The 23,856-nt window shown below is 34.4% G+C and overlaps 1 protein-coding gene across 2 annotated transcripts; it reads left to right on the forward strand.

Moving 5' to 3' along the window:
* The first annotated feature begins 28 nt into the window (after window positions 1-28).
* On the forward strand, window positions 29-17,848 carry LOC126823483 (retinoic acid receptor alpha). 2 transcript variants are annotated; one of them, XM_050552349.2, is made up of 7 exons: window positions 29-168; window positions 1,578-1,760; window positions 2,142-2,283; window positions 4,036-4,481; window positions 7,617-7,845; window positions 9,970-10,194; window positions 12,635-17,848. In XM_050552349.2, the coding sequence occupies exons 2-7, from the start codon at window positions 1,596-1,598 to the stop codon at window positions 12,871-12,873; spliced, it is 1,446 nt and encodes a 481-aa protein (XP_050408306.1). In that variant the 5' UTR covers window positions 29-168; window positions 1,578-1,595; the 3' UTR covers window positions 12,874-17,848. The 2 variants fall into 2 exon arrangements, with proteins under 2 accessions (XP_050408306.1, XP_055957629.1); XM_056101654.1 differs by lacking the exon at window positions 12,635-17,848 and adding an exon at window positions 9,244-9,341 and having other exon boundaries at window positions 9,970-10,015.
* The last annotated feature ends 6,008 nt before the right edge of the window (window positions 17,849-23,856 follow it).

Below are 23,856 nucleotides of genomic sequence, written 5' to 3' on the forward strand. Positions count from 1 at the left end.
CTGGTTGAACTATTTCCGGTGTAGAAGTTATCACAAAACAAGATAGTTGACACAAGAGAAAATATATATAATAAATTGATCGTGTTTGGATCGAATCGTATTTTATGTTCATGGGAATCCGACTAGCAGTATTAAACGAGGTCAGGGGATGGTTTGCGAACTGTAATTGTAAGTAAATAACAATGTCAGTATGAAAAAAAAATGAAATTGTGACTGTGTTGAGTGAGCCTTGACGCCTGATGGACGATTAATTGAACCAGTTACTTTTTTGCACCTAAAACATAATCAAGCCTGAACATATAAATAAGGCATATGTCACAGGCTTTGTCAGACACATCATTGAAAGTATATTATAAATAAATTATAATATGAACGTTGTGAAATAAGTTAATTTGTGTCTGACAAAGTCTGTGCAGGCCTGTAGCTAGTGGTGGTGGGGGGGGGGCAGCTGGTTGGCGAACCGCGCCTTTTCCATTGGAAGCAATACGAAGCCAATGACCAACATGCCCATATTAGGGGGGTTGGATGGCTGAATGGTTAGCGTGCGCGTGCTGTATCATAAAGTCTGTCATTGAGTCGACTGGCGTGGTTTCGAATCCAGCCTGTCCAACCTCGTGGGTTTTCTCCGGGTCCTCCGGTTTCCTCCCACTGCTAAAGACCCCTACGCGCAAGTGAATTAAACCATATGTTAGTCCCGAAATGACCTAGTTTGTGTCGAGTGGACGTTAAACCCCATTTCTCTCTCTCTCTATGCCCATATCAGTATGGGTGCCCCATAAAGACGAATGCCATTGGTTGGGCTGCTCACCTTGCCCCAATTTAATTTCATTAATTCTTTTACTTGTAGAAGTCCTTAGCAGTGGGAGGAAACCGAAGGACCCAGAGAAAACTCTTGTCTAGTCTAGTTGGACAGACGACCCTACTCCTTCAATCTGATTAAAATACAGATTTTTGAACTATGAAAACGAATTGAAATGGGATCTGTGTTTTAATCGGATTGCTACTCCTTGTGCAGTCAAAGAATCAAAACTACGCCACTTGACTCAATGACAGACCTTAATATGTTACGTCGTTAAACCACTAGAGCCCCTTCCCCCAATGTCACAAACATTGTCAGACACAAATTATAACACAAGATAGGCCCATATATTATGATACTAGCAGACGTTAAATAAAGCTATTTCACACACACACACACACACAATACCCAGCTTCGCTCTGGGCTCAAATTCACATTGGCCCTATTCGCCGAGAGCCCAAGTTTGCCCAGGACCCAAATTCGCCCGAGGCCCAAATTCATGGGGTCATGAGAAATATGGTTACTGTTACTACTAAATGCAAAAGCAAAAAAATGGAATGACATGAAGTTCTACTGTTCTACTGCGACAGGGCTAATGAAGGAGGGTGTATGCCATGCAGTATGCTACGGACTACTCTTTCATAGAATCCAACAGCCAGTGGTTCTTTTACGTGCATGACAATGTGTACATGGGAACTACTAAATGCATGTGCTTATGTAATGTAATAATCAAGCCAGACGTTACCAAAACCATACTAATTTTTTATATGCTTTACAGACTGCGTGACCAATAATAATGGAATTAATAGAGACAGACGAACCAGTTAACGTAGAAACCGAAGAGTCACCAAAACCACCATCTAAATGTTCAACCCATAATACGTGTTTACCACCATGTCGGATATGTGGAGAAAAAGCATCAGGTTTTCACTATGGTGTCAATACATGTGAGGCCTGTAAGGTAATTTTATAAATTTTGTATTAAAACCAGGGTTACATTCAGTAGACAACATTTCACGAGATGGAGTTGTAACCTCATGTTACTGAGGTATGAAATTGTCTTGTAAATGCCCCAAATTACCAACAAAAGAATAAATATGCGACAACCCTTGTCAACTGCTCGGACGATTTAGCTGCTATGGGCATATGTTTTGTTGCTTAGCAACCTATCTTTTGTGTCTTGCAATTGCTTACAAAAATGTGAATGCCTTGCTACTGTGAGAATTTGTTTGGTTGACTGGCAACCCATCTGTTCACAAGCACACATCACAAAGTGTATTTATGTCCACCCTTAAAAATTTTCCATGTATTTATTTGTAATTGTTTTTTTGTTTTTTTTTAGGGCTTTTTCCGTCGAAGTTTGAAAAAGAAAACCAAATATAAATGTGTTGATAATCAAAGTTGTAATATAGGACCAGGTAATAGAAATGGCTGTCCACATTGTCGTTTGGAGAAATGTATAACTGTTGGCATGTCTAAACAAGGTTAGTTTAATTAATTAACTAAAAACAAAATATATAATTTGATTCTAGGTGAATCTATCGGTCAGACTGTCACATTTTTTGGAGTACAATATCTCTTCTTGTAATTTAGATAAAATGGTCAAACTTGTAGATGTTTATTAATTGAATGTTTTGATTGAGTTTAATGATGAGCATTTTGCTTGTTTGCAAAGCAGAGATAAGCCATGTGATTTGTTAATGCTTTGGACATGTTAACTCGGTATCATAATTGTGTGAAAGTGACGAAAGTTGGTGTATAGGTTCATTACGTCAATACCTTGACTGCGTTCGAGAGTCAGCATTTTCTACCCAGGCTAAGCAGAGTGTTCAGGCAGGTTAAGCAGAGTGTTCAGCAGTTTAATTGCTTGATGCTTTATAAAAACAAAAATGTGCCAGTGTCATCTATTTATTTTGGGATTGAGACAGGGGACATGTGTTTCAATGTGTAGATTCCTATCCAAAAGACCCCTTTGAGTCCTGATTGTAATAATATTAATAAGAAGAAAAGGTTTCAGACTTAGTCAAAAAAAGTACAGAACAGACACAACTATTGTGGTGGGGGACATCGACCAATGGATGTTGTTGTTGTTGTTCATTACGATTTTAACGTCCAATACAATAAATATGATATTATAGACAGGTTGATTTAATTAAAGTATTTATATCTAAAGGGTTGGAAAATTGGGAAAAACACTAAAAATAAAAAAAGTTCTTAAAACCAATGGATTTTTATTGGTTGATTTTAGTCGTATTCAGCCACTTTAAGTTTGAAAAAGCTGATTAATAAAACAATGAACTGCCCACTATGGTATCATAAATCAATCTACTTTTGGCTACATTATAAGGGGTTAATTACTATCTGTTGGTTAAGCAGTCAATCAAACCGTAACAGTCACACCTCAGTGAGAATTGGTCACATGTGGTTAATGATCCAAATAATTAGCACATTTAACAGTAATTTTAATAACCTCATAAAACAACAAAGTTGCTGATTATTCATAACTGATCCAGTAACGTGGCCCTGTGAAAATAGCGCACATAATCAGCCAATTAAATTTTTAGAAGGGCGATTAGGATTTTTACTTGTATTTTGTAGTATTTACCACTTAGGCCTTACTAATTTGTTTTTCGTTTTTCAAGGTTTTGATAAATAAATAGTCAGTAATAGTCACGTGAATCACATGAAAGATGTTTAGTGATAAATTCAAAAACTTAAAAATTTGAAACTAAAAATTCTTGAACAGAGAAAATTAGTCTTTGTCCCAAAGAACAGTTTCGAGGAGAACAGAAAATCATATTGGTGTGGCCTTATAATTGCTTTCATGCATTTGTTCAATGTCTTACTAAGTGGGGAGCCACAGGGGCTGGTGGCTCAGTGAGTAAGACAATGGTTCACTAATCTGGAGGTCCCGTTATCGGTCCCTGTTTAAGCCTAGAAACTTCATCAGGATTTCCCCGACACGGTTTTCCCTTGTCAATAGTGTAGGACATAGGTTGTGGTAAGGGACATAGTCATTCATATGGGAAAAAAAACTAGATCCCATGAAAACATTGGCCTGTACATAGAAGAACTCTTGGCAGGCAAAATATCCCTCATAGCACACTGTATGGCGTATGCCTGTCTTCATTAGCCCAGTTGGAGCAGAACAGTAGGACTTTAAACCCCATTTCATTTCATTTTCTCACTACGTGATTTTATTATCACATGTTTTATTATTTTTTTTTTTGTTTCAGCAATTAAAACTGGTCGATATACTCACCAAAAACGTACACAAAATATACTGGAAATAAAGAAACTCGAAGGAATTACTCAGAAATGTATTTTAGACAGAATATGTGATCATTCGGAATCTGTGAATTCACCTAGTGCTATTAAAGATATATGTTTGGGGTCAGAGTCCGAGCATATTCTTCTGTCGGAAAACGATAATTTAAAGTTATTGTCTGAGATTGCGATAGATGCAGATCTTTTTGCGAGGGACTACAATACCAGTGGAGGTAGTTCAGTCTCTTCTTTAGACTTCAGCCCGAAATCCAGTCCAGGCAAAAAAGAAAATTTCTTGGAATCTGATAAATTAGAGGAGATTATACAAAGACTCACTGCTATTCATAGGGAATATGTTCACAGTTACACTGCCGAGGAAAGTAAAGAAATTGAAGAAAAAACAACAGATTACTATGTAAGTAAATAATCTTTAAGTAGCATTTAACAATTGAAGAGTCCAGGGGAAGTCACATTTTTGTCTTTTCGCATAAAAGGCAAAACAGACATTTGGACGAGAATGCTTGACACGAACATAAGCATTATTTGCTTGATAACGATATCTGTATGTGTATCGAAACGTAGCATGTTAATAAATTCAGAAGTAGTATATCCATATAAGTGTTTTTAACTCTTAAAGATAAATATAAAAATATCATATAATATATTATATTGACCTCAAGGTTACTAAATGTCATTGTACAGAATAACAGAGAGGTTTCGTAACTTCGCATTTACACTTACATTTAGATGGTTAAATGTCATCAGTTTTTGTGAGGTATGACGTGAAGCGCACGCCATAAAAGTGTGTCCAAGGGATAGCAGCCTCTATACTTGTTTAATTTCTATAATCCAGTTCATGGGCGTGGATTTAGAGGGGGACGTGGGGGACACGTTCCTCCCTTTCAATCGGAATAGGTCTCTGTCCCCCCCATGATTTTGATCGCCAGGACAGATTTTCAGGTTTATATCCACATGATGGTGAGCTTGTTTCTACGTATCTGGAACTGAATCAGGACTTGGAACAATAATTGACATTCTTCAAGAGCAAATCTTTTTCACTTGTGCACGAAGCGTTCCCCATTATGTCACCTGAAGTGAAGCAGATGTTCCCTTCTGTCGAAGCTCTTCTCATCTCACACAGCTGAACCCTGCTAGTTCCAGCTCAGCCGAGCGATCATTCAGCACTCCATGACGCAAAACCGACTGAACCACTTGAGGGCGTGTGCAGTGCATAATGACCTTCATGTCGCCAAGATATTCAAAGAGAACAGTCCTGATCGTAGAACGATTCACTTAACTTCATATACATGTATTTATGCAACTTTGATGTAGGTAGTCAATTTTTCCATATTTTCATCATATTACCCCTAGTTACAACTGGTACAGTTAACTGTTCGTAATTATTTGTTTCGTTTGGTAATGAAATGTTCCAGGTTCCAGGGTTCGTCCGTCCTCCCCAAAAGTTATGACAAATCCACACCCTTGATCCAGTCCATAAAGTTTCAATTAATCGTGGTTTTCACGAACTAAATCCACATAGAAGACCTTCTCCTTCATGTAGACAAAATAAGAAGAGGCTGAAACAAAACACGTGCGTGCTTTATTAATCTCATCTTTAACAATCTATCCGTGATAAAGGCCAATCGAGATAGTGGACCAAGTTTGTGTCGCTACCTACTAAGTGTAACTGTAAGTGTGAATTTATTGAAACGTCATAAGGTACACAGGGCTAGAAATTCATGCGAATCTGATTCGTGCAAGGATTCTCGCAAGAGCTTACATTGCGAATCTACAATGATTCAAGTAAAATTTTTCCAAAAAAAAAAAAAAATCTCTGAGAATTGTTGAGTCCAACTATTGATTTTCGGTCAGTATTGGCTGTATTTTGTCGGCATTTAATCTAGCCGATTATTAAAACAATGAATCCATCACTATGGTATCATAAATCAATCTACTTTTGATAAATTACAACGGGGTAATTATTACTTGTTAATAAAAAAAGTCAATCAATTTGCTTGTCGGCTACAACAACAGTCATACCTCATGGTTCTTAATCCGAGCAATTAGCACATTTAACGGTGATTTTGACAATCCAGTAAAAAAACAAAACACGCATGCTGATAATTCATAAAAGGTTCAGTAAAATACTCCACGTGGCGAATAAAGACGATCTTGTCATGGTTTGCGAATTGCACGTCTTCTACGCCCCGTCCGTGTGAATTCCAGGTACAGGTAGATATTAAAATAATAACTGGATCATACATTGATGGATTCGCTGACCAGTTGTTAGGTAAATTTAAATCTTTATTGAATATAATCCCCTGGTAGAACACTGAATACACGGAAAGAGAAACAGCGGGTATTTTCCCAGGACAGAATCTCAAATGCTGAATTCCTATGACACATATTGGTTGGAATTAGGTCAATAAACCAGATCTAAATAGCGTTTATACACATGCTGATTGAGGCTTAATTTTAAAAATATTATTCAAGCTATATCATAGTTGTACGAATTTTATTTTATAGCAATTTCAATTGTGGTTGTCTCATGATCATTGTGCCGTTTGTCTATCATCGACGAATGAATAAAAACTTTTGCAAGTTACGTGACTATTTACCTGAATGACAAAAGACTACAAATTGTGCTGTGAAGAAATGTCATGGTGCCATATCAACTTATTTTGACTAAGGCATTTTCTGGATATTAGTTTTGACACTATTTAAGTGTTTACCCAAAAATCCATATGATTGTTGTATTTTTATCATTGTTCTTGTCTAACAAGTGTGCTGATCATAAGATCTATCATTGAGTCATGTGGCGTGGTTTTGATTTCCCACTTGAAAATGACAAGGAGTGAGGTCGCCTGTCCAACCTTGTTGGTTTTTCCTGGGTTCTCCGGCTTCCTCACATGACTAAAGACACCTATCTCTAAGTGAATTATTGAAATAAAATTGAACCATGTGTTAGACCCGAAATAATCGAGCTCGTTTTGAGTGGATATTAAACCAATTGCTTAATCTTCCTATTGCAGGTCTCTCGCTTGATCGCAAATGTTATATAAACTATTAATTAGACATTTATTCACACAACCATCTCTTAATCAGACGGAACACCTGCGAGATTTAATCATTTAACAATATGGATACTCTAGACTTAATCTTGGTTGTCAAGTAACGTTGCTACCATAACAAACAATCTACGCTTCGCTCAGAAGTTATGTAATTTTATTGAAATTTTCAATATATTCATTTTTCATTACCTATTTTTGAACTAATCACCAAACGAAATGGATGCCACGCAATTCTCGGACAGGCTGTAATCTGAAAAGTGTCTATCCTTTCCAAGAGCTATCCATCTCGTAGGAAGGGCTAAAAATCTACTCTTTATCTAATGAATCGTAATTAAATATTAGAAAATCAATTTTAGTACGTTTCAGCATAAAGCCATGAAAAATGGCTGTTTGGGATTGATGAATTGAAAAACATGTGTCTACATTGGTGACTTTAGCAACTCTAAAACCTCGTCATTTGATTTGGGTTCTTTTTTCAGGAAAAGTATAAATTAAAAACTGAAGTATTTGGTAAACTTTCTTTATTATCTATGGAGCAGTATAAAGATTTCTACGATATAACGGGAATAGACATTGACAACCGTCAACCTATATGTAACGAGATGGCTACTGCAATGGAGTCTTGTATTCGTCGTTTAATTACTTTCGCCAAGTCTATCCCAGGTTTTACAGATCTCAGTATAGAAGATCAGTCTAATTTATTAAAAGGTAAGTTTATTAAAAAACTAGAGATCATTTCTCAATGTCATTCAAACAAATGTATGGGTATTCAGGGCTGTCGGTAATTTTTCACAGTTGATTAGCAGCACTGCTAATCAAAAAGTCCAATTTTGCCAAATTTGATTAGCAAATTTAAAAATTGATTAGCAGTTTTTCAGTTTCAATGTAAATACCTAGATATTACTTTAATTCATAACAAATATGATTAGATTCCATTCTGACTATTCTTAGATTTTTTTAGCACTGCCACAAGTACTTGTGACAGTTTATAAATGTGATGTAGACATTTAGTTAGGTCTTATGTCTGAAGCCAATTCTTGACAGTGACTTCCGAAGCCCCACTCATTTTAATTGTTATTTTTTTGTTACGTTAGAAATCTTCGTTAGAAAACGATCTCGTCTGCTTTTTATCGTGTATTACTATTTTTGTTCGGGCGCACCTCGATTAACTAGACACACGCGATATAAACAATAATATTTTACGGGAATTTTTACTTTGATTTATCATTTTACAATACGTTAACATGTATTTATTTTTTTTATATTTTATTTACAATACGTGCGATACACTGGAGTTATTTATTTCAAAATGAATATGATATAATTACTTGATGTCTCGCAACGTGAGTGCGACTACTTGATTCCCTATTTCCGGTTTAATAGTCCCTATTCATAGAGTTATGTCCCTGTGTTATATAGTATTGTGTCTGGGTAGTTCGAGAAGAAAATGTCACACGGAGAATTCAGTTTTGTTTATAAAATTTTATTCAACATTTTATACACGTTGAAAGTGTTGAGTAAGCCTTCTAGTCTTCAAAATGTGGATTATTCTTGTGACAATATCCAAAATGACAGGCACATTAATGATTCGCAGTAACTGCGAATCAAAAACGTCAGATTTTAATTTTTGGTTAGCAACGGACGAAATATGTATCGCAAATTGCGCTGCGATACTGGTTGTCGGCAGCCCTGTGGGTATTCGATATTCAATGGGGAGTTGGATGGCTGAATGGTTAGCGCGTGCGCACTGTATTATAAAGTCTGTCATTGAGTCAACTGGCGTGGTTTCGATTCCCCGGGTGTACGTGACAAGGAGTAGGGTCGCCTGTCCAACCTCGTAGGTTTTCTCTGGGTGCTCCGGTTTCCTCCTACTGCTAAAGATCCCTAAGCGTAAGCGGATTATTGAAATAAAATTGAATCATATGTTAGTCCCAAAATAACCTAGTTTGTGGTGAGTGGACGTTAAACCCCATTTCTCTCTCTCTCTCTCTATCGATATTCAATGTTGTTGGACTGATAATTAAAACTGTTACGGAATTTGATTTATTTTAATTCGCCCACACATAGTTTTTGATATATGTAGTTGATGCCCCTCTCCCTCTGTAGGTCTGTCCATCCTTCAACAATTGGACTGTGAACATGATAGAGGCTCCAGAGTTTGACATGTGTGGGCCGTGCTGGCAAAATGACCTATTGTGCTAGAGGTATGTCCCTTGTTCTGAAATCCTTGTAAACGGGATGGAGACTGTAGTTTTTAAAATTTAGTGGGAAGCATTGGGGTCATAAGGATTAACCCTATCGATATTAAACATACATTGTGCAAGAACTAAGCCTATTGCAGTTCTTTCTTTAGGCCTAAAATGTTATCTAAATTATTAAATAAGACATTTATTAACATGAAAAGACCTTAATCAACCCTTGATGCCATCTTATGTGTTGGATTTTCACTGTATTTGAATCCGATCTGCTGCTCAACGCTCATTGATGATTAAATCCAAAAATGGATAATCAAGACTATGTTTTTGATCATACAGACTTTAGTAATGGTATATACGTGACAAGGAGTAGGGTCGGCTGTCCAGCCTCATGGGTTTTCTCCAAGTTCTCCAGTTTCCTCCCTCTGCTAAAGATCCCTACATCCCGAACTGACCTAGTTTGTGTCAAGTGGACCTTAAAACCCTTTCTCTCTCTCTCTCTCTCTCTCTCTCTCTCTCTTGTTGAATTATCAAATATGGACAACATTCAAGGTTTTATTTCAGATGAGCTACTGTCAAGACATTGCTGCTGTATGGGTGTATTATATATTTATATAATTATATTTCTATTTTCCAGCCTCGAGATTTGAATTTTGCATCTTAGGTTGTTATAGAGGATATAATAATAGAATTAAAACAGTCCTCTCGCCAGCAGGTAATTGTATGTATATAGAAGAGTCCCGAAATGTCATCAAAGGAGATTTTATATTAAAGTGTTTTCAGTTTGCTGACAGCTTGAAGAAACTAGATCTTCAGTATGATGAGACAGTCATTTTAAGAGCCATTGTTTTACTGTTTAGAGGTAATTAAATTACATTGAAGGCAAAATAGACCTGACTTCAAGTTCACAAAGCATTCTCAGACTTAAGTTAAGAATTACCCAAAATTGTTTGTCTTATTTCATCTAAAATATAGCCCTTTATAAGAAAAACCATGTGCAAATATTTGTATTTCTGGATCAAAGATATTTCTCATAAACAATGATTGAAATTAAATTCTTATCTTAAGTCTGAGAACGCTTTGTGAACTCGGGGCCTGACTTAAGGGGAAATATTCACTTTCAAAACAAACACAGATAAACACAAGTAAACAGTAGGGTAACAATAAACGTATTGGCTTAAAGCGGAAATTGCAAATTTTCTAAGAAAGTCAAAACGTAATTATTTCTATGTCTTTTGCTCAATAGGTTGTCAACTCACAATTATATGATCATAGGTGTCATTCTCACACTTACAACTCATTTACACAGGAAATAATAACACAATTACCTCCCAATTACCTCCCTTGTTTTCTATTCTCCACCATGGAGTAGCTTTTTCCAACGTTTGAAAATGAAGAGGAAAATGATATTTTTGCCAATTTCACAGCTGGCAATAGTGAATTATAGGATTAATAGGATTATTCTTTAACAAGGTAGGACTGTTTATGGATACCATCTATTTTCAGGCTTTATTTTAATAAATTTTAAAAATATAACTTAAAAATTTGCAATTTCCGCTTTAATATTATTGAAGGTATGTGCAATAAGAGAGATATAGGGTTTCAAGCCAAGTCAATTTGGGTCTAACATGGTAAATTTTATGATCATAGGGGTCTATAGCAGCGGGAGGAAACCAGAGGAGCCAGATCAAATCCATGAGGTTAGGCAAGTGAAACTTCTCCTTGTCATGTATAAGTGTGGGATTTAAGTGAAACCACAGGGTTCAGTGATCAATATTATGATGTAAAGTGCACACGTTAAAATATTTAGCCACCTAACCAACCTTTCTCCAAAGAGAACAGAAGAGAGAGAGAAATAGGGTTTAACGTTACTCGGCACAGACTAGGTCATTTCGGGACTAACATATTGTTTAATTTTATTTCAATAATACGCTTGCGAGTAGGGTCTTTGGCAGTGGGAGGGAACTGGAGGACCCGGAGAAAACCCACGAGGTTGGACAGGCAACTCTACTCCTTGTCACGTACAACCGGGGATTCGAAACCACGCCAGTTAACTCAATGACAGGCTTCATGATACAGCGCGCACATGCTAACCATTCGACCATCCACCCCCCCTCCCCCCCAGAACAGAAGAAACTATGATACCGCAAACAATCTTGAAATAAACTTGTCTGATTATGTAGTATGACAAATGCCTTTTCATTTCATTTATTTGATTAGATTAAGTTTAAAGGACCTAAACTTCTAATTCAATATTTTCGAAAAATTCTAAATTAAAATTGCGAATTAAAATTCAGTATTGGTCCATTTCAATTAATATTGATGTTGTTATCTTGCTGTGAAAATGTGTGATCCTAATATCCAATATATATGACATGGTGAACATCTTAAAATCAGTAAACGAGTTGTATACTCCATGGTTTCAGGTGCCATTTGTAATGTCCTACAAGACAATACAGAAGTAATTTGTAATGGCAGATTCACAAACCACAAAATATTAACAAAAAAATGTAAAATGAAATGAAATGGGGTTTAATATCTACTGTTCTGCTCTGACTGGGCTAATGAAGATGGGCATATGCCATTCAGCGTACTGTGAGGAAATTTTGCCTAAACAAGCTGACTACATTGTCCCTTGCCAGGTCCTCCGTTCTGCACCACTGACAAGGAGGAACGACGTTGGAAAATCTTGGTGAACTTTCTCGGCTCAAAAAAAGATGTGTAGAATTTACTAATCAGACATAACAACTGTCATTCAATTTAGACTGTTCAAATATTTCACCGAACATAATTGATTATACACCCATTTTCGTCTTTTTTAAAGGTACGTTATGTGAGATTCGATAACAAGTTGACAGTTCTCACTATAATAGTTAAAAACTAGATAGTGTAAAGGCAATTTGCTGAAAATTTCATTCAAATTGATCCACTATGAACCGAGAACTAAGCGATTGAAATTTCCGCCTAGCCTCGATCATCATTACTAAAGTCAGTACGATAAACAGCATAGTCTTGATTATCCGTTAAATCATGAAGGAAAGTTATACAGTAAATCGGCTCATAATCCACTAAAGATCGCAGGCTAGCGATGCCATCTAGAATTGATTATGGTCTGGATAGGTTAATTAATGTCTAATTAATAATTTAGATAACATTTCAAGCCTAAAGAAAGACCTGCAATAGACAGATTTAGCTCTTGCATAATGTATGATTAAGTTTACAAAGTTTAGAGCCATACACCCTTTAAAATTTTACTATTTATAAAATCTTCAATATTTATTGATAACATACATGTATTTCAGATCGCTGTGAATTAGAAAATCCTGATAAAGTGGAAGAACTACAGTGGCCATTGGTTCAGTGCTTAATTTATCTGGTGAAAAAAAATCATCCTGATCAGCCTAATTTTTTTGGAAAAATAATGGACAGACTAATGGAAATTCGAACAATATCAGAAGAAAATAGTGTAGTTATGAAAAATCTACTATTAATTCCAGCTATCCAGAAAAATCCTTTATTATTAGAATTTATATCATTTTAGTGTTAAGGTGATGTGTGTAGCACAACCAGTATTGTGCACAATGTTTTCATTTTTGAATTGAAAGGCCTTGGCATAAACTGTCAATATGTACAATATGCATTAATGATTAGGAATTTATTCATGTTTGTGTTTTTGCTAAGAAGCAAAACTAAAATACATGGAGGAGTGTTGTAATCCTCCATTAATTTGTAAATATTTGTATATTGTGGGTTGGACAGGAGAAACTACTCCTTGTTGTTGTCACATTCTAGCAGGGAATTGAAACCACAGAACTTGATGCAATTACAGATCTTTTGATCTAAAGTGCACATGTTGACCCACCCACCCCCCTCTTGTTGATTAAAATTTCGTGAAAATGAATCCAGAAATGTTATTTGTGTTTGTCAAGACCAGTTTCTTTCATCATGAAGTTTGAATATCATCCCCTGGTTTAATTGTTTATATATATATAAAGTACAAAGGTACAGATATAAAAAGACATCCAGTTAGAAAATTCATTGCTTGATAATGACTAGAAAAGCCTAATCGAAACGTCGCTCAGTAATAAGCAGTAATTGTATTCCATAGAATTGTGATCTGTATACTCCAGTTCAATTATTAAATGCCATTGAACCATTTTTACTTTTTCATTTATTGAAATTCCTGATTTTTTAATTGTGTTGGGAAAAGGACTCAAGATATGTTCCATAAAATTTGTTAGTCCCAAATTTGTCAAAGTAATTTGTTAGTCCCAGATATATAAATGTAAAATATGATACTCAAAGTAACAATATATTTATCAATCCATGTCACTCAAATCGTTTCGAAACTTGTAAAAACATAATATATTATGGTTGTCTTACTGTATCCGAACACTTAACATATTTTCTCAAACAAACATTTAAAATGCATAGACTAAGATTGAAGCAGAGGCAATATCAGCTGGAATGATTTTTTAAGTCTGTGAAAGATTTGACTATTTGTGTCTGTGAAAGTCTGTGAAAGATTTGATTCTTTATAAGTCTGTGAAAGATTTGACTATTTGAGTCTGTGAAAGATTTGATTCTGTCGGTATTTTATCTAACTTAATAGAGCTATAAGTAAGCATATACGAGTATCATATTATTCATCAATAAAAGATATTTTAGATCTGATATTTGTTCATTAATTATAATTAAAACAGATCATTTAACTTGTGTTAATACCGGTGTTTATGATAAACTTAACAATAAATATAAGCTTAACTAAAGATACTATGTGCCAAATTTTATTATTCAACTTTTTCAAGTCCTCTACAGTGTAGAGTCTACACCCTAAATTATATTTTTGAATACTTTCAAGTTCTTTACACATCAAATGCGAGATTTTATAATAAATTGTTTTCGCTTATATATAATTAAAATGATATGCAGTTATTAATAGACATTATTCCGTCGTTTCTAAATCATTAATATTTAACAAATTTATCAAATGCAAGATTTATAATAAATCATTTATGCTTATTGATATAATTAAAAGGGTATCCATTTGTTAATAGACATTATTCCGGTGTTTCAAAATCATTTAATATTTAACAAATTTAAGAATAAATTGTTTTTGCTGGTCGATAGAATTAAAATGGTATGCAGTTGTTAAAAAACATTATTCCATCGTTTCTAAATCATTAATATTTAACAAATTTATTAAATGCCAGATTTATATTAAATTGTTTTTGCTGGTCGATTAACAAATTTATAAATAAATTGTTTTTGCTGATCGATAGAATTAAAATGGTATTCAGTTATTAATAGACATTATTCTAGCCTTTCGTAATCACCAACATTTATCATAGCTTTATAGTTTTTTTAGTTGTTTTTTTTAAATTATATTCTCTTATAGATGTATTATCTTAGAGCTAAATTTGCGTATTGTTATAAAAACTGTGTATCTAAACAATAGATACACACATCTTGTCAAAACAATGATAACTTTGCTCAGGATAAAGTAATTTGAATGAAATTTTCAATATATTCATTTTGCATTATCTAAATTTTATGTAATGTGTCCTTAAAGCATCACAAGTTGTTCTATATATGTTTCGCATGGGCGCGCTGTATCATAAGGTCTGTCATTGAGTCAACTGGAAGGGTTTCAATTCCCCTGTTGTACGTGACAAGGAGTAGGGTCATTTGTCTAACCTCATGGGTGTTCTCCGGGTCCTCCGGTTTGCTCCCACTGCTAAAGTCCCCTACGCTCAAGCGAATTATCGAAATAAAATTGAAGTATGTGTTAGTCCCGAAATGACCTACTTTGTGTCGAGTGGATGTTAAACCCCATTTATCTCTCTATATATATATTTTTCAAACTGTGATTCTTTGTTAGTCTTTGAAATTTTATAATACACCAATTTCAAATATATTTTCATACAGATGTTTTCTTTCTATTTCTAAAATTACTATTATTTAGATAGTTTTTAAAGTATTTATTATTATTAGAATATAATTATCATTTAGATATTTTATAAATTTTTTGTTATAATTTAATTGTTATTCAATATAGTGCCATTGTTAGTGTGTTCTTAGTTTTGATAGAATTAAAACCCATCAAATGAGGTATCCTGTTAAAATGAATTTTTATGTGTCAGTAATTGTTTTACAAAGATGGACTAAGGCAGCTTTTCATGTATCTTTAGAAGAAGAACAAAAACTTATTTTATATGTTTGTGATGTCATTGTTTTGTTTCCAGCAATAATTTAATTTTTGTTATCAAATTTGTCATCTGTATTATTATTTGTTATTGAGCAAGCCACAGTGACTCTGTGAGTAAGGTGGTGGCTCACTAACCAGAAGGTCCAGGGTTTGATCCCTATGTTGGCTAAGATTGTTCCCTGGTATTTTTCCAGTGTGGTTTCCCGTCACTGATGTAGGACAGAAGGCCTGACAAGGAAAATTATTTCGTCTTTTGGTTGGTGCAAAAAAACAAGGTACCATTATGCACGTTGGCACGCATGTAAAGGGATCCTTGACAGTTGGAATCTGTAATATGAGTAGGCAATAGTGCTGCTGTCGAGGCAAAATTTCCCTTCATAGCACACAGTATGGCCCATCTTCATTAGCCCAGTTGGTGCAGAAAAGTAGGTTGTAAACTCCATGTTATTTCTTTTCATGCTTAAGCCAACAATTAATTTTTGTTATCAAATCTATTGTCTGTATTATTATTATTTTATTGACATATACATTGCCTTATGTTTTCGGTAAAACTGTCCGAAAAGAAACATTTTGAAATCCCATCATTTCTCACTACCATGGACTAAAAACAATATTTTAAATGTTTGTGTCTAACTTGTGTTTGGTACATCATATAAAAACCATCTTGTTTAAGTTTCAAAATAATTTAAGGTGTTCAAAACACTAAAATGCTGGTATCATCTTTGTCTGTTGTAAGTCAAGCCGATCTTGTTAAACAAGGTCCGTTTTCTTTTTAAAAATTTAAATACATGTACATGTCCAATATTGTGAAAGTTGAATCTCTTTGGCGTGCACGTAAAAGCTCCCTTGGCAGTTGGAATTTGATAAAAGAGTAGGCCGCAGTCCCGCTGCCGGGCAAAATTTCCCTCACAGCACACTATATGGCTTCTGCCTGTCTTTTATTAGTCCAGTCAGAGCAGAACAGTAGGACATTAAAACCCATTTCATTTCATTTAGACTGTATTGCGTAAGCCGGTCATCATTAGCCCAGTCGGAGTAGGACGTTAAACCCCAGTTCATTTTGTTTTTCTTAAAGGAATTTCTATCTAAGATGATTCAGTTCCTTTCAGTGTTTATTTTTATTTTGAATTAATCCAAGCCAGGAGATTATCTAACCTTTATATATATATATATATTCTGAAACGTTAAAAAATAAATTTGAGGCCTATATATTCCTGTACATTTAGCCTGGAAAAACGAGATATTGTCCACAAAATACAAACGACATTTAGCAGCTTTAATTTTATATTTTTGATATGCATGTAGGAATTATTATATTATATAATACTGTGATATATATATTATATTGGTATAAAAATTTAATTATATTATATAATGGCAGTGGTGGGCAGGATATTTGGTTAGGGAGGGGTAATCTTTTTTTAATTCCAATTGTCGGTGATGATTGCTAGCACATACCTGAACCAGAATTTAATATTAGATTTTATCATCAACATCGCTCCAACCAATGAAAAGCTCAAATTTACATGTTTTATAGAAACAACAAAATAATATTCTATACTGGTATTATTTCTTCTGGTAAAAGGGTGGGGGGGAGGGGGGTACCTGGAACCGCCACTGTATAATGTCATAGACGAACAATATAATCTTTTTTTTTGTGTCTTAGGCCATTTAAAAAAATATATTCTAGTTTTGAGATAATCCTTCAACACTTATAAAGAACCACACGACCTGTTTATATTTTAAAAAATAAATATTAAAACAGTCTCATGTAAATGTTTTACATCAGTTACAGGAAATGTGGCTTAGATTCAGTTATCAAGTATGCAACCATGACACTGACAATCAGACATAATACTCCTACATTCCTATTAACAACATGATGCGATAAATGTAGTGCCTTGAAATGTGATGTTTTTGAGAAGTCATTAGGCCAGTAGTGATCCTTTGACAAAAATGTAGTGCCTTGAAATGTGCTGTTTAGGAAAAGTCATTATGCCAGAAGTGATCTGATTCCTTCAACAAAATAAAAACTCACCTCCAGTATCAGATTTTTGGTAAGGATTGTCTGAGAACCAGAGTATTTTATTTGTTTGGCCTTAGTTATATCTATTATTGCAAATTTAGCAACAAATATAATATCTTTGTATAACTTTTCTCTTTATGAGAATTATTATTCAGCTACATTTTATAATTTTCATGTATATTTTGTTCACCACATCTTGACAACATAAACTGGCATTTTGTTAGCATTTTTGTTATTATATTATTTTGTTAGCTGTGAATAAATTAGCTTCCAAGTTTTATCTAGATTTTTGTTTTTATAATGGCTGATGGTGATATGTAAACGTGTGGACTTAAGAAAGGTTAAGGTGCTTTACAAGAGTTATTTCCCTTTTCTCTTCAGACAGATCAAAGCTGCTGGTGACTGTGTCAATACAGAATGTACATTGCCTAAAAGGATGGATGGTAATTTTACCATAGTAGAGGTTTTATAACAATGTCAACTACCATCAATTGTGTAATTTCTATTGCACATGCAGCCAGGATGGATCTATCAATCTAAGGAAGCTGTACATTGCCTAAAAGGATGGATGGTAATTTTACCATGGTAGAGGTTTTATAACAATGTCAACTATCATCTATTGTGTAATTTCTATTGCACATGCAGCCAGGATGGATCTATCAATCTAAGGAAGCTGTACATTGCCTAAAAGGATGGATGGTAATTTTACCATGGTAGAGGTTTTATAACAATGTCAACTACCATCTATTGTGTAATTTCTATTGCACATGCAGCCAGGATGGATCTATCAATCTAAGGAAGCTGTACATTGCCTAAAAGGATGGATGGTAATTTTACCATGGTAGAGGTTTTATAACAATGTCAACTACCATCTATTGTGTAATTTCTATTGCACATGCAGCTAGGATGGATCTATCAATCTAAGGAAGCTTAAGTTTGGCCCCAGAAGCAAGTTCAGTCCACATAGCTTAAATATTTCTGGTCTACTGTAGATGATATGAAATGGGGTTTAACATGCTACTGTTCTGCTGTGACAGGGCTAATGTAGACGGGCATACGCTATACTATGAGGGAAATTTTGCCCGGACAGCGGTGCTATGGTATACTCTTATACATGCACACTAATGTTTACATGAGACCTCGGTTTTTAGTCCCATCCTCTGTCCTGCGCCACTGATAAGGGGGAACCACGCAAACAAATCTTGATTAAACTTCTCAACCAATGCAGGGATGAATACAGAATCTCCAGGTTAGCAAGCCACAGCCTACACACCAAGCCTCCATGGCTTCCTAGTGTAGATGCCAATGACTGGATGTTATTATATAGAATAGGGAAGTTTAGGGGTGAAGAATAGCTAGTGTATTATAGCTAGGTGTCCAAGTAATATTCCATAGAATTACGACTTAATAGTGTAGTGTTTTGTATTAATTCATTTTTTGCTCTTCTCTCATGAAACATCCCCATTGGTTAACCCAGAATTTGTTGTTGTGAAGTATCCCCACCACCACTTCCATATATGTTCCTTCTTTAGATCTTCCAATATTACTGTTGAAAAATATATGGACATAATTGCCTGGTCAAATTCATGTTCCTGGAATACTGGGTCATCATCTCTTGCCTAGGGTGTGATATTGGGTCATATTGGGATATTGGATCCTTATCTTTTGTCTGGGTTATGTTATTGGGTTCATGTCTCTTTGTCTGGGGTGTGATATTGGGTCATCTTCTCTTATCTAGGGTGGGATATTGCATCCTTATCTCTTGTCTGGGGTGGGATATTGGGTCCATATCTCTTGCCTAGGGTGGGATATTGGGTCCATTGTAGTACTATAGGACTTCTTCTTGTTGTTTCCTTTCTGGTGATATTTAATAAGACTACAGCATAAAATAGTTTCACAGCTTTTTTTCTAAGTTGTACTGGCTTTGCAGGTTCCTCGTTCTCAATGATAATGGCTGGTAGGAATTTCTGGGTGCGCTCTAATCCAGTTCGCCTCTACACCCTAATTTATACCCCTTAATTTCTGCAGGTCTTCAATAACCTTGATGTTAATTTCCACACCATATAAGGAATAAAATCTTTATTTCCCACAAATAAGATAGGAAACATTACCTATTTTTGGTCTATCAACCATAGGTCAATAAACAGCCAGAATTTGATAACTATTTTGAGAATGATTATAATTTGACGAAAATATCACTGTTTTTTACGAATAACTATACCCACGTTCATTAAGTACGTGAGATTTGACTTTATAGACAAAATTGAAGAGTTGGGTCTTTAGCAGTTGGAGGAAAACGGAGGACCCGGAGAAAACCCACAAGGTTGGACAGACGACCTTACTCCTTGTCACATTCAAGCGAGATATTGAAACCACGCCACTTGACTCAATGACAAATCTTCTGATTTCAGGTGCATGCATTAAACCACTAAACCACCCAACACCCCATAATCACCACCTAAAGGCACGAACCCAAGGAAAAGAGTACGATAAAACGAAAACCTTATTTTCAAAACCAGAAAATGTTCTCTTTTCAATAAGTTCCACCTTTCATAAATTAATAACAGAAACAATGAAAAATATAAAACGGTTTATTGAATAATAGTGTATGCTAAAAATGGCCTCTCTGACAGCCTTAACAAACAAGTCAGATTTACTAGAATAGAGTTAAACAACTCAATTACAATTAGAATATTAAATAACATCTGACCCTTAAAACAACCCCTAATTCTATGGTATACGGGATTGGAATCATTCCTATGTGTTTGTATTCAAAGAAATTAAAACATAGATAAAAAGGTGATTCACACTAGTTTTTTTACTTTGTTAAAGCCTCATAAAGTTTTTCTAGGATGTAGAAAACTCACTCCTAAGATTTTAATTAACAGTCCGCTTAGGGTATTAAATTTGTCTAGAAATAAATGGCAGGGAATATAATTTGCTGGTAAGGTCTAAAAGTTAAGGCCCACTGAAGATTTGGTCATATGTCACGAGATGTAAACAGGGCTAGCCCAACCCTAGCCTACAATCTCATCAACAGTCATGTGCCCTAACTCGCACTAATCAGTTCCCCTAACCCTATTTACATCTTGCGACCTATAACGAAATCTGCAGTGGGCCTTAACTTTTAGACTTTACCATCATGGGCTAGTTTTAATGTAATGTTTAAATTCTACACATTTGTCTAATTTATGTAATACACTAGGACTCTTCTCCAACATTTACATTTATATCATTCATTGCCATTTACTTCTAAAACATGATGAAATATGATTAAGAAAAGACTTTCTGATGTGAAAGACATAATATACAAGAAAACAGTAGTCTCGATTAACCAGACGCTGGATAATACATCAAAGAACCTGGTAAATTACAAATATATCTTGGTGATCATTTCTGAAATGTGAATATCAGTGTTTTTTTGCTCCCTGGAGAAGATATTTGTGTCAATGTATGAATAAACATAACTGATATTTCAACAAAACATATTTTGACCTTTAGTTATTCGGGGTCTTGATTTAGGGGACAGTTGCAAAATTTCAACAATTGAGTCCAAACCAATAACCCCAGGACAAATCTCGAAACCTGTCCTTTCCAGTTTAGGTTATATGTTTAAGCACAAGAGTTGAAATTTTGTGAATTAAAAGCTGCTAAGAAGGGGAATCAAGTGTCTTTTTTCTTAATTATGTTTTTCCCCTTCAAAGAATGTTCCACCATAAATCAGGGTTTCACAAAATTTATCTTTGTTAAGCTCAGTCATTAGTCACCAAAATATTTTTGCTATTTATCAGGATTCCTAATGGCTTAATCTTGAGTCTCGTTTGAAAGAAACTAACAAGAGAAAAATAAGTAAAATAACATGTCACCTCCATTGCTAATGGTAATAATAATAATAATAATTATGGAGATGAATGAGGTATTATGGTAGGAAAAAAAAAACACTGGTGAATTCTATCTTACAGTGAATTATGACTGTACCAGGATTTGTATTAACGACATCTTAATCTTTGGTGGACATCATCATCAGTATTAATATAAAAGTGGTGAAACTAAAATAAAGTACCTTTAAGTCCATTTAAGCAATAGGAATTCCTTGCAAACTACAACATTGTGAAAGATGAATCTCTAATAAGAAAATCGGTCCAAAAATGGTTCAATTCTGTTCAGGATTTACAAAGATATGTTGAATTCAAATCGATCTATGCTGCTCGTGCCATGTATTAAGCCCACCGCCATTTTGTTATGAGCAAACAGAAATTGATAGGCCTATTTTAAATCTGATTGAATCCAAGCCGGGAGGTTATGTAGCCTTGGGTTGTTTTTTTTTCAAATTTTCTTATTCAAATGTTGAATAATCAATCCAAGTACATACTACCGTGGAATAAGCTGTGACAAATTTGATATTTTAGTGAAAAATGCAAATCATGTATCGTTACTTTAACTTGTTTCTTATGTATATTTTGGCATTGGAATTTTTCATACCAATAAATGAGTTCATATTATTCCATCGTCCTTCAAACAGCTAGTTCAAAACTTTGAAACCTATGGGTGTCGTTTTTTCTTTAATTTTTGCTTTTACTAAGCTATTTCATGTGATAAACACTAGAAACCAAACAGAGGACTAGAGTTTCTGATAATTTCATTTTTTCTACAAGTTATTCAATTTAAGTATAGATAAAAGTGAGTGAGTGAGAGAGAGAGGGAGAGAGAGAGAGAGAGAGAGAGAGAGAGATGGGGTTTAACAATTAACATCCACTTGACACAAGCTAGGTCTTTTCTGGACTAACATTTCATTCGATTTATTTCAATAATTCACTTGCGCGTAGGGATATTTAGCAGTGGGAGGAAACTGAAAGCCCCAGAGAAAACCCATGAGGATGGAAGTCGAGGTAGAGTATTTAATCGGGTGGATCGGATGTATTATTTCATTAAGTGGGGGAAAGCTCGGTACAATTAACTTTTTGTTTCGAAAGATTAACTTACAGTTACATCTATCTTAACACTGGCTTTACCTTTAGACACAAAATCTTGAAAAAAAAACCCAACCCACTGTCATCCAACAAAACTAATCAACACAGAAAATATAAGGAAATCAACATTTTTTTAAGGTAGGAGGGTGAGGTTTTGGGGGGGGGGTCAAAACCAAAGAGGTCTAGTCATTTTGAACAAGATAAATCTCATTTGATCTAAAGATGGATTACAATTTCAAAACAAGATACATATCCTGATACCCGTACTATTAATTCAGTAACGCAATGCATAGAAGAGGTGTTATACTTATACTTTATATTAGAACAACTGATGTCACTTCTAAGCCATTTTAGTTCTTTGCGGTGAAATTTGAAGAAGTGCTTATTTTTGTTTAAAAACAAAATATGAAGTTATTGTGATGTCCACCAAAGGTACCGACATAGTAATGTAACCTAACCAAATGTACAATTCATCAGGCTTAACATACACCCACACAAAATGTAAGGAACTTTTCTTGAAAATAAAACAAAATTTACATCAAAAAATCAACAAGGTTTAAAACCGTAAGGAATATGATTATTATACAAGTTTGAAAAAATCATCATCCACAATATTAAGGACTAACAGTGACAAAAAAAAAGGTTGATCATTTCTCTTCCATTATCATAGGAAAAAAAAACAATCGTGGATATAAAAATGAACTCATTAATGTTAAAATATGTCCTAGAGAATAATAATAATAATAATTATAACATAGTGGTAGTTAGATTATATTTATTATCATTAATAATTATAATAATAATGGCTTCAAGTTTTTTCAACACACAATTAATGGGAGACAACTCCAGACCTTCATTCATCCAATGCATTCACACCACAACTGAACTAAAACTAATAATAGCAGTTATTTTTTTATATATATATATAATAGTAAATAGACTTTTAAAGCTGCTTAATAAATAAATAAATACTAACTAACAGTGAAATAATCTTCTGTGGTTAATAAACAATCTTTTAAAGCCATTTTTAAATAGTTTAACTAACTAACGCCTTAGGTACGAAGACTGTAATTCTTTAAAACTTAGATCTATAAGGCTTAATATCAGTTTGCTAATTCTAATATTAAAGATTCATTATGTAAGAGCTCAATTTGCCTTTTACAATTATTTTCTTCTGGCTTCAAATATTATTTAAAAATGTATTAGCCCATAATTAGCTCTCTGGGTCATCGGATGGCTCTGATTTTAAGTAGATTCGAACACTAGGTAATCAAGACGTAGTCTCGATTGACAAGTACCAATGGATACAATAATAAACAA

Source organism: Patella vulgata, chromosome 6 (genome assembly GCF_932274485.2).
Source record: "Patella vulgata chromosome 6, xgPatVulg1.2, whole genome shotgun sequence".
Taxonomy (NCBI): Eukaryota; Metazoa; Mollusca; class Gastropoda; family Patellidae; genus Patella; species Patella vulgata.

Excerpts from the sequence above, each read along its gene's own strand:
- LOC126823483 (XM_050552349.2), top strand. The coding sequence starts at position 1,596 with ATGGAATTAATAGAGACAGACGAACCAGTTAACGTAGAAACCGAAGAG. Across the intron at positions 1,761-2,141 it reads ATACATGTGAGGCCTGTAAG|GGCTTTTTCCGTCGAAGTTT; the intron begins GTAATTTTATAA and ends GTTTTTTTTTAG. Across the intron at positions 10,195-12,634 it reads CATTGTTTTACTGTTTAGAG|ATCGCTGTGAATTAGAAAAT; the intron begins GTAATTAAATTA and ends CATGTATTTCAG.